Source organism: Cervus elaphus, chromosome 9, assembly GCF_910594005.1.
Source record: "Cervus elaphus chromosome 9, mCerEla1.1, whole genome shotgun sequence".
In the NCBI taxonomy this organism is placed as follows: domain Eukaryota; kingdom Metazoa; phylum Chordata; class Mammalia; order Artiodactyla; family Cervidae; genus Cervus; species Cervus elaphus.
This window is the reverse complement of record NC_057823.1, coordinates 96,106,712-96,122,410: the sequence shown is the minus strand read 5'-3', so window position 1 is coordinate 96,122,410 and position 15,699 is coordinate 96,106,712. Positions and strand designations below refer to the sequence as shown.

The 15,699-nt window shown below is 40.3% G+C and overlaps 1 protein-coding gene across 2 annotated transcripts; it reads right to left on the bottom strand.

Annotated features, from left to right (window-relative positions):
• Nucleotides 1-4,418: 4,418 nt before the first annotated feature.
• On the bottom strand, nucleotides 4,419-15,261 carry LOC122701052 (2'-5'-oligoadenylate synthase 1-like). Of its 2 annotated transcripts, XM_043914066.1 has the most exons (5): nucleotides 15,140-15,261; nucleotides 8,603-8,792; nucleotides 7,687-7,755; nucleotides 5,418-5,627; nucleotides 4,419-4,715 (listed from the first exon to the last, which is right to left on the bottom strand). In XM_043914066.1, the coding sequence occupies exons 1-5, from the start codon at nucleotides 15,255-15,257 to the stop codon at nucleotides 4,559-4,561; spliced, it is 744 nt and encodes a 247-aa protein (XP_043770001.1). In that variant the 5' UTR covers nucleotides 15,258-15,261; the 3' UTR covers nucleotides 4,419-4,558. The 2 variants fall into 2 exon arrangements, with proteins under 2 accessions (XP_043770001.1, XP_043770002.1); XM_043914067.1 differs by lacking the exon at nucleotides 7,687-7,755.
• Nucleotides 15,262-15,699: the final 438 nt, after the last annotated feature.

Sequence of the window (15,699 nt, the reverse complement as noted above, 5' to 3'; positions counted from 1 at the left end):
AATTCAGTTATTCAATCCTAACGATGCATTTTTCCACAGAAGCAAGGTCATAAATGATGGCAAGTTTCCCAGACGAGCCTATGTAAACAAATATATATATGCAGTATGCATGCATGCTCAGTCGTGTCCAACTCTTGGCGACCCCATGGACTGTAGCCCACCAGACTTCTCTGTCCATGGGATTTCCCAGGCAAGAACACTGGGGGATCTTCCTGAGCCGGGGATCAAACCTGTGTCTCTTGCATCTCCTGCATTGGCAGGCAGATTCTTTACCAACTGTGCCACCTGGGAAACCCCATATAAACAACAGGGTAACTTATAAATGGATCTATGGGACATAATATGGCTCTAGGTTGTAGGCAGGGGAGAGTAGAATAAGGGAGACAGCTGTGGGTCTCAAGCATATTACTGAAGACCTCCCTAGGGCATATTTCTTCGTCTCAAACTGGGTCTCCAGAGAGTCCCTTTGTTTTCTCTTTGCTCCCCACCCCCAGCCCAAGATTAGCTTGACAATACCCCACCCCTTGCCATCACTTGTTTCTTCTTCGGATCACAGCTTCTTCTATTTGCTAACTTACTGAAGAAGTGCTTTTCTTCCTGCCTATCCTACAAACACTTTGAAAATTTCTAACAACTGGCACCACTAGAAATAGGAACATTGGATGACCTAAAAATGGCAGCTACGAAGAATTGATGCTTTTGAACTGTGGTGTTGGAGAAGACTCTTGAGAGTCCCTTGCACTGCAGAAAGATCCAACCAGTCCATCCTAAAGGAGATCATTCCTGGGTGTTCATTGGAGGGACTGATGCTGAAGCTGAAACTCCAATACTTTGGCCACCTTATGTGAAGATTTGACTCATTGGAAAAGACCCTGATGCTGGGAGGGATTGGGGGTAGGAGGCGAAGGGGACAGCAGAGGATGAGATGTTTGGATGGCATCAGTAACTCGATGGACATGGGTTTGGGTGGACTCCAGGACAGGGAGGCCTGGCATGCTGAGATTCATGGGGTCGCAAAGAGTCGGACATGATTGAGCAACTGAACTGAACTGAACTGAAGCCTCTCTGCAGGTCCTGCAGAGAAAGACACAAGCATCAGATGTGGAGCTGCACTCTCCCACCCCTACAGTTTCCTACCTCCTTGGTGTCCAAATTGGACGCCCCCACCCCATTGCCCCATCCTGATCTCAGATGCCCATAGCTAGCCAGTGATTCTGGGCAATCTGGCTCAAAACTGCAAACTAGCCTGACAGTCCATCCTGCTCAGGAATGTGAACCAAGAAACATGGAAGGAATTTGGCAGTTCAAGATGGGAGCTGGAATTGGAAGAGTCAGGTTGACGAGTGCTGTGCAGGTTGAAGAGATGAGGAAGAAGGAATGATGCATCAACAGAGGAAGCTGGTCAGTAGGAAGAGAAGAAGGTGGTCGGTGTAGACAGCAGATGCAAAAAGAGGCAGAAACACAAGTTGAAGGTGAGACTAGGAGGCCCATGAGGAAACAGGAAGAGCGGCTGGCCCACACCCGCTGCGGTAAATTTACTTACTCTTTATCTGACTGGATCACACACTTTGCAGCCAAAGAAATCTCACCTTACTAATTTCAGAGCAAAATGACTCTAGATTTACCTGGACGTTTCCTCTGGAGAAGAGACCAAGAAAACTGACATGAGGTAAAACAATAGAAATAGAAGCAACAGAAATGCTGCTGAGGTAACTAGACTTAAGACTGGCAGGAGAGTTCGATTTCTGCCCACTCATTGCCCCCTCCACTCCAGTGTAAGCTCTCACATCAGTCAGGAGTCCTTCCCAAATCTGCAACAAATTTATGCATTATGTGCTAACCTTTGTGTTTTTCCTCCCCTCCACAGAAATTCCTCTGTTTTCATGTTCCACAGGAGGTATGACCACAGAGGGAAATAGAATCCTATGTTTACAGATAGAATTCATAATCTCAAATAAATGTTGCATCTTTAAAAATTAATCACCTTGGGAAACTAATAACGTAATTTGACAATGCTCAAGAGTGCTGTCTTTGCCAAAGACATTTCTGTCACGAACGCCTCTGTGGGAATAGCCCTCTGAGTTCATGTGAGTGAAGGAAGAAAATCAGTCTCTTTTGTCAGCAGAAAGCACCTTGCCATCCTGAACTGACTAGCTTATTTCAGTATTTCAACTATTAGTCCTAATACTTAGCAGGTATTAGGAAAGTATTAGTTCTAATAGTTGAGTCCAAATTTCTACTTGAGGAACATTCATTGAACGTCCCTGGTGCCTTCCTTACTCCTTGCTTGATGAGCTAATTCCTTCATCAGACCTGGTTCTGTTCTATGGCATTACTTAGTAATCACTCACTAATTAGTCAGGATTACCAAGTGTCTCAGCTGTAAAGAATCCACAGGCAAAGCAGGAGACACAGGTTCAATCCCTGAGTGGGGAAGATCCCCTGGAGGAAGTCATGACAACCCACTCCCATATTCTTGCCTCGTGAATCCCACGGACAGAGGAACCTGGCAGGCTACAGTCCATGGGGTCACAAAGAGTTGGACACAACTGAAGCGACTTAGCATGCATGCATGCAGCAAGGCAGAAACCCAAATCAAGTCTACTAGCCAAAAGGGGAGTTCACTGGCTCAAAAAGGGGAATTTATTGACACAAACGAGTCCCAGGACAGTGTTTGCTCCAAGTACATCTGGATCCAGGAGCATAAACCAACACTTCATCTCTCTCATTACACAGATATGTACATGTGTACACATTCATTGGTGTCACTACTCATTTCTCAAATATCCTTTCTTTTGTGTTGGCTCCATTTTTAGCAAGGCTCTCTCCCCTCGGAGCAGTAAGATGGTGGCCAGCAGTTTCATTCTTACATCGTAGCAGAGTGAGAAATTCTCTTCCCAGCAGTGGTGAATCCAGAACTGAGAGCCATAGTGGTGTTTCAGTTGACTCAGTCACCCAAGCCTCAGGTCTGCCCACCTGGAACTAGGGATGAAGCAGTCCCACCTCCATGACTTGGACCAGGTTGGGGAGCCATAGCCACCTCAGGTAAATATGGGTTCAGATAGGAACACAGGGAAAATGTGGCCATTTCCTAAGACACTTTTGAAACTGTTTCTTCTCAAGAGACTTCAGAGACAGAGTGAACAATAGAAGAAATGCCATCTCTCCAACTACTAGCTGGGGAACAGGATTCTGGGTAGACCAGATGTTCACTCTGAATACATTGTACCATTTCCAAAAATCAAATTCACCCTCAAAGGACAACTTTTGTCACCATTAAGGATGTTCAAAAGAACATTTTCCCCCTGCAGGGGAAATCTAAAAGTGTTTCCAGACCAATCACATCACTGCAATAAGCATACAGGTTCTCTGAGGACTGGCCTGAGGGAATGGTGCTCATTTGTATGTAAAGAGCTCTGCTGTGTGGAGAAGCCCAATCACTGGCACCACCCTGCAGTCACACTTCATTTATCTTCAGTGCTGATGAATTGCTGCTATGCTGGGGAGTCAGGAAACTTCCTCTGGTCTATTTCTAGTGGGCCCTGGCTTTCATTATCAGTGGCTGCTAATGCTTTTAATAAAAAAGAAAACAGTGGATCCCAACAATGAAAAACAGTTGTGGCAAAACTGGACAGTGCAATAGCCTAGAGAGTTTGCTTACCCAACTCATGGTTGAGCAACGTTCAAACCTTAACTACGGCTCCATTCTGACCCGGGAGTTATGACGCAGGTAGCCATAAAATGCTTTTGGAAACAATTTATTCTGAGGCAATCTCTTGTGTATCTCTCAGATATTTCCATATTTCCATGTAGCAATTAGCTAGATGATATCTGGAAGTAAATACGCAGTACTTAGTGTGAGCAGGTTTTCATAGTGAAAATCTGAAAATGCAGGTGACCCAGGGAAGTACCTGGTTGTCAGAACTGAAAAGTTAACAGGAGTGACTTCCCTGGTGGTCCAGGGGTTAAAAATCTGCCTTCCAATACAGGGGACTAGGGTTGGATCCCTGGTCAGGGAACTAAGATCCCACATGCTGCAGGACAACTAAGCCCACATGCCACAACTATAGAGCCTGCAGGCTCCAAGAAAGAACCCTCATGCCACCAAGACTGATAGAGCCAAATAAATAAAAACAAAATATTAAAAAAAAAAAAAAAAAGTCAACCTGAAACTTCAATGAACTAAAACTAAAAAATGGGAGCTGTTTTACCCTTTCAGTTAATCCTCTCTCAATGGATCTGGGGATTTTATTTATTTGTTTACTGTCAACACTTGGGGTTTTTTTTTTTTTTTTTTTAATGTGTTTGGTCACAAGGCCGCCAAAGCAAGTGAATCCAAAAAATGGGGGAGGGGAATTCAATTCTCTTAAAGGCTGAGACAGATCCTTTTATCTTAAGCGATGTTTATTAAAGATTGGGTTCACTAAAGTGGTGAATTAAATTTAGACAATTTTTTTCACATTGCCTTTCATCCAGAGTGTTCTTCTCGGCAATATGTTTTGAACCCTTTTTATTTCTCCATAGAAACGCAAGGACAGTAAGCAGCTCCTCACCCAGTTCACCAGGCATCTGTGAAAAGCCAGGGGGGCTCAGCTCTCACTCCGCTGAAGAGAGGCTTCCGTAAACTGAGTTTCGCCACATGGGCAACTTCATCCCAGGCATTGCAGGTGTCACACACGTTGACAGTAGGATTTACAGGGTCTAAAATGAATGGCCTAAAACAAAGCAAAACAAACCTCCCACTCTCCATTTCTAAACCGGTTTCCATTTGCCAGACGGTTGTGCTGTGTGCTTATAATCGTGTCTGACTCTTTGCGACCCCATGGACTGCAGCCCTCCAGGCTCCTCTGTCCATGGGATTCTCCAGGCAAGAATCCTAGAGTGGGTTGCCATGCCCTCCTCCAGGGGATCTTCCCAACTCAGGGATTAAACCCAGGTCTCCTGCATTGCAGGAGGACTCTTTACCGTCTGAACCACCAGAGACGCCATATTGGTAGAAGAGGGTAATGTCGGAGTTAAAGATGGAATTATGTTAAGAAAAGAAATCTCTGGGAACCATGGGAGGACCAACCACGCCTATTGGAAAACAGCCTCTTGCTTCTACCCCACCAAACCCTGACTCCTACTTATTTTCCCTTCCCACCTGAGGAAGTCTGTCCTCCCTGGATTGCGTCTTCCTTTTCCACTTCACTTGTTGTCTATATAACCACATTCTATTCGTTTTGCTCAAACTCCTCTTAATTCGCACTTTAGAATTAAAGTTCTGTGAGAAGCAATTAAAGGAAATGACTTTGTAGAAGTCAGGGCCGTCTCATTTACACTGAATTCCATTAAAGCTACTCTTTGCTCCAGACTGCCTTCCTTGATGGCAAACCCATTTCCTATATCCTAAGGGGGTAGGGAAGATAAATAGTTACCTTGTACGCTTCTGGTTAACTTTTACAAAAATGGGGAACTTGCGATGGTAGTGTCTGTGCCAAACCACGTCGATATCTGCATATTGAATCAGAAGTTTGAAGACTGCCCTCATTCCCTGCAACAGGCTGAAAGACAGGGGCTTCTCCGCCTGTTCCCAGATATATATGGTGAGGAGCTCCAATGAGTAAGAGGAGGGAAGTCTCCGAAATCTAGACAGAATGAATCCAGAAAGTGAAGACAAGTTTATTTAGTTATGAGAAAAATCCTAAAGGCAATTAACAGAAGAAGAAATTTCATTCTCAATCCCACTACTTACCAAATAATAACAATATTTCCACCAATCAGATTGGCAAAAAACAGGAATTATAATATCCAACATTGGTGAGTTTGTGAGGAGATGAACACTCTATTGGTGAGACTCTAAATTAATAAGGTATCTTTTGGAGTCAATTATTAAAATTTGACTTGTTCCATCCTTTTGATCTAGCATTTTTTACTTCTATGAATTCACTCTGTAGAAACATCTACAAGTACTCAAAGACAGATATAAGCAAAAGTATGTTTTTTATTTTATTGTTTGAAATAGTAAATATTGGAATGTTCATCAGTAGAGGACTAATTAGATGATTTCATGGTACATGTCCTACTGCACTGTCCAAAATGGCAGCCTCCAGCCATATGTGGATATGAGCATTTGACATGTGGCTAGTTTAAGTATATACTATATTTTCAAGAAATATAAAGAAAGTAAAATATAAGAGTAATTTTTTCATTGTTTTCATATTGTAAAGATAACATTTTGGATATACTGGGTAAATATTAAAATTAATTTTGCCTATTACTTTTTACGTTTTTAATGTGGCTACTGGAATATATCATATCGCATATGAGGTTCATGTTTGAACCTCACATTCTATTTTAAACAGTGTTGTCCTGTACAAGAAGCAAGGTAGCTCACAATGTACAGATCTAAAGATACAATATAGATTAACTGAAGAAAAATTTAAAACAATAAACAAATACATTTTAAAAAATTAAGCATACACAAAAACAAACTTGGAGAATATGCTCTAAAAACATTGTTGGGAGTTGGGGATTGAGGATGAAGAAAGAAACTTGTTTGCTTTTTTTGCATTAAGTCTTTTAAATTGTATCAGGGAAAAAAATGAAAGTTGATAAACAAACTTGGGAGGAAAGGAGGAAAAAACCCAACATGAGAATTTTAGGATTTCACGGTGGTTGATATCCAAATATGTGTTTTTACTGCCTTGGCATTCATTAGCCATAGAAATATTTTTTGATGATATATTGCAAATTTATGCAATTTTTTCCCTCTAATAGAATTTAGGGGAAACAGAGTAGCATTTTCCTACTATTGCATTATACACTTGTTTTTACCTCAATTAAGGAAATAGAAAAAACTAAAAGTAGACAAAACCTCTTGTCCTGGTAATGCATAGTGAATCATTTCAGTGATTTCAGATGATCAGTAGCTCAGCTCCTGTGATTTTTCCTCAGGGGTTGACAACAATGAACACAAGATTTAAAATCCATTTCTACTGATGCTCCCAAATGCCCAAAGTAAATCATGGTTGAAAGTTACTCAAGCAGGAGATGCTTTTCACATTTTATGAAAGAAAATGTAGTGGGGGTGGGGGAAGACTTAATAAGCATTGAACTATTTTACTTCACATTTTTATACCATTTTACAAATATATTTATATAGCTCTGATATGTGTTCATATTATTTTGTATCCTGTTTTAGTCATTTGAAATTGTTTCATGTAAATGTTTCCATGTTTCCCAAACTTTTCTTGAGTAGTAGTTCATCAAAATTATAGGACAAATTTACTTGCATCTCAGGGAAATTTTCCTTCCCAATTTTCATTATCTTTAGTAGCACTATTCTGAGTATGCTTATACAAATTACTTTTTTAATGTGATTTATTTTCTGTAAGCGTAGTTCATCTAAGTATTTCTGATCTCTCTTTTAAAAATCTTTATTTTGCATACTCTTTTTTAATGACATTTTAATACAAATGGCCTCAATTCTTCTTTTAAAATCAAATAATAAGAAATATTTTTTTACTTCTGATTTTTACCTTTTTTTTAAAACTCAGAGGGGAATTAAGTTGACAAATGGTTCAAATATTTTAAAATCCTTAACACATAATAAATACTTAATACACATTGCCAGATTACTTTCCCAAAATAGAAAACCAATTATCGTATTGGAACATATGTGGTCCAAATTCCCCACAATACCACCTTTTTAAGTCGTAGAATGATTTTTCTGCTACATTAATAGATAAGTTTCTTCTTGCAGACCTATAAATGCTTTCCATTACAAAAAAAAAAAAAAATTGTTAGATTTCAAAACCAGGCTTGTCATCTGACCAAGAATCTCCTCAAGGTAAAGAAGGTTTATTTCTTTTTTCTGTTTTCACTAGTTTTTTCTGTTTTCACTAGTAAATTTTTACTCAACCAAAAGAGAAAAAAATATATAGGATGGTTAGAGATACATAGAGATAGGCGGTAACTACAGAGGAGTAATGTATGTTTTAACAAACTGCCTAATGTTATCATCAATATTAAACAGAGAAACATAAAAAGAGTAACCAGAGTGTGTGATTCAGATGAACAAATCAAGATTGTTAACAACTTCATATAAAGATGAAGAAGATTTATTCCATGTAGAAAATGGCCATATATAAATATGTTATAATAAACCCCGTCTCTGCTATTACTGCCAAATGGAGAATTCATACAACTATATTCTAGTTCTCTGTTTTTCAAAAGTTTATCTTGAAGTACTTAAAACCAGTATCTGAGTCTCCCTCACAGCCCTTTACTATACATTAGAGTCTGTTGCTACCAAAGTGAGGGAAAAATAACTAAAACAGACACATCATCAACTTTTGAGGCTGCCCATCTCCGCAGAGGACAACTCTGCTGTTAGAATTGGCTACAGTGGGAGGCACACCACGCGTGAACATTGAAGGACTCATTCAGATCATGTTCCATATTTTATAACAGCCCTCATTCTCTCTCTCCTTTCTCTCTCTCTTTCCCTCTCTACACGTATTGGCTCTGCCTCCCGAAGAAAGAGGTAGGACCTGAAAGAGCAGAGAAAAGAAACATGAAAATCGAAAGGCTCGAGGGTACCCATGTGCTGGTTACATACTTGTTCTCTTCAGTGGGGCTGGCAAATGATGTCTGGAGCCAATGTATCATTAAACGAATGAGCTCCTTCAGCCTTACGACAGAGGCCTTGACGAAATCCACTTGGTATGGTAAAAGGGCCAAGGCACACAGCTGGGCCTCGTCACTGTCCTTGCAGAGGTATAGCTTGCGGTAAAGGTGATGTTTTAAATCTGTTAACACCAGGGACAAAGACAACTGTGAGACTCTCCCCCTCCTTTCCTCTCCTGGTTTCCCGTGGTACCGACGAGCTATGTTTCTCTGATTAGTTAGAACTTCAGCATTTAAAACAAAACCATTTCTGTATTTAGGAGAGTTATTACAGATTACCCAAGTGATTCAAAGAGAAAACTCTGACATTATGGTGCTGGAGCAGTTCAAATGGAGCAAATGCTAGTGCAGGAAAATCTTTCTCATCTGAGGAGAAAAATTTTCTGTCAGCAGAGGAAGTTTATTTCTCAGAAGCAAATTTCATTACCGTTTGCAAATGTCATCCAGCATATAAACTAAATACCATTATGCTCTGTGCACAAGAACCTATACAGTCTCTTCTGTTTAATTATCTAGGTGGTTATTATCTGTATATATATTTTCAGATGAGAGTCTACTACCTGGACACTAGAAGGAATTGATTATATTTACAAAAATAGAGATGACTTTAAAAGATGCATTTTGGTCAAATTGAAAACAATCTATGGCAGTTAGCACTACATTAATGAGGGAGGAAGACCAGATTAAATAGCAAGCATGACCAAATAAACATCTATATCGTATTACTACTCATAAAACATCACAAAATCTCATAAAACATCATTAAGTCAGGTTGTGCTTATTCTAACTGTATGATATATAAATGTCTAGTATCTTTTATCATAATCTACTTAAATTTTCCCAATTAGACACAATTAGCAGTTCTAATATGAATCTATTTTGTACCTTTATATGTACCTGTCCTGCCCAATTAAATTGTCACACAATGACACACTTGTTAATCACGGCACATTTAGATTCTGCAATACACAGTGTTAAGTTAATTGGTAAGTAACTATTTTACTTGTAAAATACCGTTAAAAAAAAAAAACTTTATGCCTTTATCTGGATTTCTAATTTTAAGAGTATCTGTACAGTCCTTTTATACTGATCCAGTTGTTTAGGGCCAAATCAGAGACAGAATAGTAGGTTGATTATCAACAGGATTGAGAGTAAAATCAAATTCCTATAATAAATATAGATGAACAAATGAAGCCGTTTATGGCAAACATTCTCATAAATGCTGTTCAGTTCAGCTCAGTTCATTCACTCAGTCGTGTCCAACTCCTTGCGACCCCATGAACAGCAGCACACCAGGCCTCGCTGTCCATCACCAACTCCTGGAGTCCAACCAAACCCTTGTCCATCGAGTCAATGATGCCATCCAACCATCTCATCCTCTGCTGTCCCCTTCTCCTCCTACCCCCAATCCCTCCCAGCATCAGGGTCTTTTCCAATGAGTCAACTCTTCTCATCAGGTGGCAAAGTACTGGAGTTTCAGCTTCAGCATCAGTCCTTCCAATGAACACCCAGGACTGATCTCCTTTAGGATGGATTGGTTGGATCTCCTTGCTGTCCAAGGGACTCCCAAGAGTCTTCTCCAACACCACAGTTCAAAAGCATCAATTCTTCTGCGCTCAGCTTTCTTTATAGTCCAACTCTCACATCCATACATGACTACTGGAAAAACCATAGCCTTGACTAGACGGACCTTTGTTGGCAAAGTAATGTCTCTGCTTTTTAATATGCTGTCTAGGTTGGTCATAACTTTCCTTCCAAAGAGTAAGCATCTTTTAATTTCATGGCTGCAATCACCATCTGCAGTGATTTTGGAGCCCAAGCAAATACATTCTAGTCCTAAACTTACAAGGCAACAGTCATTACAACTATTAAAATACCCTTTCAATTTTACTGACGGTCTAACTTTTTTTAGCAAATAGACTTAGACAAAAACTCAGGTTTATGATGATAAAAGAAGAAGCGATATTTTACTTAAATTTTGGTATACAATAGGTATATCAGATATTTGATGACCTTTTCCTATTATCTGATAAGATGTCTTGGCTGACCCAGAGATTAAATACTCAAAACCACCTCTGTATCAACATTTCTCCTACTTCAAGATTCTTCACTGACAGGAACCTAAGCTGGTGGTCTCTAACTTAAATTCTTTTTGAGCCTTGTAACTGTCTGTTTCTACCCTGTTGTGACTTAGATGAGTTTATTTTATCACAATCATCATTTGTAAAAGAGTCATACTTGGATCCCTTGCCATTAGTCAAGTAAAATATTCTAAGCACTTGACGTTTATTGACATATTTACTCTTTAACAACCCTTGATATGGAAACTATTATTAGCTTCCATTTACAAATGAGGAAATAGGGTTGGAGAAATTAAGTTTCCCAAAGTCACACAGCTAGGAAATCAAGCTGTCTATTGCCATCTTACTATCCTATGTCACAGGTTAGATCTGAGCCCAAATGCTTTCTAATCAGTGGCTAATTCCATACTTCTCAGACTTTAATGAGTACAAGAGTCACCTGGAGATCTTTTGCAATGCAGTTTCCAATTTAGTAGGTCTAGGGTGGTGCCCAAGATTCTGTATGTCTAACAAGTTCTTAAATAATGCTGCTACTGCTGATCTGAGAGTCATATCTGGAGCAAAAATACTGTCAACCACATCCTTACCAAACCTCATGGCTTTGGGCTTCATTGTGGTAGAAGGGGCAAACTATTAATTGTCTAGCATAGATGTGAGATGTGCAGGGAATGATATTAAGATGCCTGTGAGGATTTGACGTGATCATCTGAGTCTTGCTCTGACAATTACTGGCAACATTTAACTGCCCATTAAAATTCCCTGGAATCCTAGGACTTTGAATTGCTCATCTCCTGTCAAACCCATTCCCCATCATCAGTGGAGAGAAGCAGGGTTACATAATAATTTCAGTCTTTTAAAAATTTATTTCACACAACTGTGCTCAAGAACTCAGGGGAGTTAGAAGCCTGAATAAAAATATACTTATGCTCCACTGGGAGACATTCTAGCTTCAGAGCTACTGATATAAACTGCTACCCAAGAGACTACCCAAGAGATGGCTAACAATTGTGCTTTTGAAGTTTGCACACAAGGGAAAAAAAAAGCATTTTACACAAACATGGGAACTTCATGGGCCTACGGTAAGACCTAAGGGGAAGGAAGTGTCTTTTCTTAATAAATATTCATTGAGCTAAACACAATTGCATGCTATGTGATTTGAAGTTAAATATCATATTTTAATTCTTACCACTATCCTTGAGGTAACTTTCTTTTTTTTTTTTTTTTTTGAGGTAACTTTCTTATCTCAGTTTATAGATGAAAAGTGAGGCTTCAGAGTTTCTCATGACTTACCTAAGTTCACATAGATAATACGAAATAGAGTTGAGATTTGGCTTCAAGTCCAGTATGTACCATCTATTATATAACTTTGATGTCATGTCAGTCTACACAGGGCCTACACAATGAGAGAGACCTGGATTTTCATCCCAGTTCTTACATTTACTAACTACATAAATGTGGGCAAGTTTCTTAAATTTTCTAAGGCTCAGTTTTTAAATATTCAAACTGGGAAAATAGCTTCTTTTCAGGTTTCTTGTTCAGGTTCATTTATCAGATTAATCTTGAGGCAATGAGAATTATATATGCCATGTAATAGGTGCGGGATAAATCACAATATTTAAAAAATATCATAGGTTCAGGAAGAGTATCATAGGGTTACTAAAAACTCAGGTTGGGCTGAGTTCACACCCTCCTTCCTAGTAGCCCTTCTTATCTCAGAATCCTCCTTACCTCTGCCCAATGTAGATGATATTGTAATAAAATGACCTATTTGTGTATCTCCAGACTGTAAGGCCCTCCAGACTATAAAGTCAACTATCTCTTATTCATTTTTGTGCCCCCAGGCCTAACACAGTTCCTAGAACATGGTAGGCATGCAGAACATATGTACTGACAAATTATAGCACAATAGAATTTTAATATGAGCAGCACATTGTCCAACAGTGCTGAGAAGTAAAGAACCAGATTAAGAAAGTCAACATATTCCACTGGAGTCTGGCTGAGAAGGTAGGATCAATGTTATGATCATCCATTCCGTTTTTCAATACATATTTCTTCCTGGGTCAGGAAGATCCCCTGGAGAAGGGAGAGGCTACCCACTCCAGTATTCTTGGGCTTCCCTGGTGGCTCAGCTGGTAAAGAATCCACCTGCAAAGTGGGAGACCTGAGTTCAATCCCTGGATTGGGAAGACCCCCTGGAGAAGGGAAAGGCTACCCATTCCAGTATTCTGGCCTGGAGAATTCCATGGACTGTATAGTCCACGGGGTCGCAAAGAGTCGGACACAACTGAGCGACTTTCACTTTCACTTAGGGCATAAATGCAAACGTCATCTTCAAAGACCTCCAAATGCAATGGGAAACCAAAGCCATGCATAATGGCAATATGAGGGGATCATGTTCCAGCAGCAAACCATGGGGGATCCCATGGGAATGCAGAAGAGGCAGGTCCAGAAAGGACTGATGAGGGAAGGAAGTTCATCATAGGTGCACCAGGTCTTGAAGGGTAAGGAGAAACTTTCAAGGCTGAGTGTAGGATGGGACAAGAAACATTTATCAGAAGACACATAGTACAAAGACACAGAGATAGGAAGGAAATATTTAAGGATTAGTGGCTCATGAACCTCTCCTCTGCCAAATGTGAGCCCTCAAAGAGCAAAAATATTGAGGAATTCATTTTAAGTATTTAATGGTACATGGTAGGTATTCCAGAAATGATGGTTGAATGGAGTACATGAATGAATAGATCAATGAACATATTTGATACTTGCTGCTAAACCAGAGCAAGGCTCACAAATTGCTATGGCATTTTCCATTCTGCATTTCACCCTGCAGAGAATATACAAAATGTTTCAGGCAAGCAGACGCTTACACTCAAGCCCCAAGTTTTCTAAAGGCTACATTTACATCTATATAAATCCCTTAGTCATCTGAGACTCTGATTGGGCTACTAAAACAAAGATACCACAGACTGGGTGGCTTAAACAAAAGAAACAATTTATTTTCTCACAGTTTTGGAGGCTGGGAAGTCCATGATCATGGTGCTGGTAAATTTGGTTCCTGGTGAGAGCCTTCCTCCTGGCTTACCTTGGAGGTGGAGATGGCTGACTTCTCACTCCCTGTTCATGAGGTTGAGAGGGGAAGTTCCGGTGTCTCTTCTAACAAGAGGCATGAATCCCATCACTGGGGCTTCACCCCCATGATGTCATCTAAACCGAATTGTTGACACCTCTCAAAGGCCTCACCTCTTAATACAATCACATCTGGGAGTAGGGCTTCAAAGTATGAATTTTGGGGGACACAAACATCCAATCCATAATAAGGGCTCTCATATTTTTTCCTAAAATGGAGATACTCTAGCCCCCCTTTTTATGATTAGTGGTTATGCTTCATATCTTACTCTGCTACTGCTGCTGCTGTGAAGTCACTCCAGCCGTGTCCGATTCCGTGCGACCCCATGGGTGGCAGCCCACCAGGCTCCCCCGTCCCTGGGATTCTCCAGGCAAGAACACTGGAGTGGGTTGCCATTTCCTTCTCCAATGCATGAAAGTGAAAAGTGAAATTGAAGTCGTTCAGTCATGTCTGACTTTTCGTGACCCCATGGACTTCATGCAGCCTATTAGGCTCCTCCATCCATGGGATTTTCCAGGCAAGAGTACTGGAGTGGGGTGCCATTGCCTTCTCCGATATCTCACTCTAGATACCACAAAATCTTAGGGAGGGACGTTCAAGAGAGAGGGAACGTATGTATACCCATGGCCAATTCATATCAATATTTGGTAGAAACTGACACAATTCTGTAAAGCAATTATCCTTCAATTTAAAAAATAAATAAATAAATAAAAAGCAACTCCTTGCAGGCCAAGTCCAAACTTGCTCTGTGTTCTTTTTCCACTCTATTATACTGGCATGCATGCTTAAGTCATTTCAGTTGTGTCTGACTTTTTGCGACCCTGTGGACTGTAGCCTGCTAGGCTCCTTTGTCCATGGGATTCTCCAGGCAATAATGAGGGAGAAGTTGCCATGCCCTCCTCCAGGGGATCTTCCCAACCCAGGAATCGAACTCAGGTGTCTTATGTCTCCTGAACTGGCAGGTGGGTTCTTTACCCCCAGCGCCACCTTGGAAGGCTCCTGTTATACTGGACAACTAGTTAATACTTGATCCTACTTCTTAAAAACTGGTAGCGTAAGGATGACTGGTGTAAGGAAAATAAGGTGTAAGGATGACACTGCAGGAAAATAAAAAAAGTGACTTCCAAAACCAGTAAGCAATTCAGTTCTTCCAGAAGTCTGGCTCAGTACTGTATCTGGATGTGGTCAGTCCCCCATAAAGACATATTAAATCAATAGCCATTTTAAAGGTTTCTTGTGAAACCAAACAAATAAACCTTACCTGTGGAAGGTGTAGGCCCCAGGACATCATAGTAGGCCATGATCTCAAAGGAATGGCTGTGAAGACTTTCAGTACATAAAAAACTGAATCTTAAAGACAGTCGTGTTCTCCTTCCCATTAGTATCCTTAGAAAAGGAGCATGACATTGTATAAATGATTAGAGAAAGAAAAGAGAAAAACAAGATAATTTTTGACCATCCTTTCACCTAATTATAGCCTTCCTGCTCCCTTGGCCCTTTCTTGAACATGCCAGGGGTGTTCCCTTCCCTGGACCTTTGCAGTTTCTGTTCCTCTATCTGGACTACAATTAACTCAGATAATTCACACCGCTGGATCCCGACTTCATTCAGGTCCCTGCTGCCCCATTTGGCCTTTCCTGGTCATCCTTTAAAACAAGAAGTCCTTCCCTATTCCCTATCTCCTTACTCTCCTTTATGTTTCTTAATAGTATTTAATTACCACTTGGCATTGTATTATTTATTTCTCTCGCATGGGAGTATAAGGTGCACAAAGGCAGGAAATGTTCGTTTTGTTCACTGTTCTGTCCGTAGTATCTGACA

What these genes read in the sequence shown, in the direction of transcription:
- LOC122701052 (XM_043914066.1), bottom strand. Translation starts at nt 15,257, where the DNA reads ATGGGAAGGAGAACACGACTGTCTTTAAGATTCAGTTTTTTATGTACT. An exon ending in AGCCCCACTGAAGAGAACAA is followed by an intron (nt 7,756 to 8,602) that starts GTATGTAACCAG and finishes TGTAATGGAAAG; the next exon opens with CATTTATAGGTCTGCAAGAA. An exon ending in GTTAACCAGAAGCGTACAAG is followed by an intron (nt 4,716 to 5,417) that starts GTAACTATTTAT and finishes GCTTTGTTTTAG; the next exon opens with GCCATTCATTTTAGACCCTG.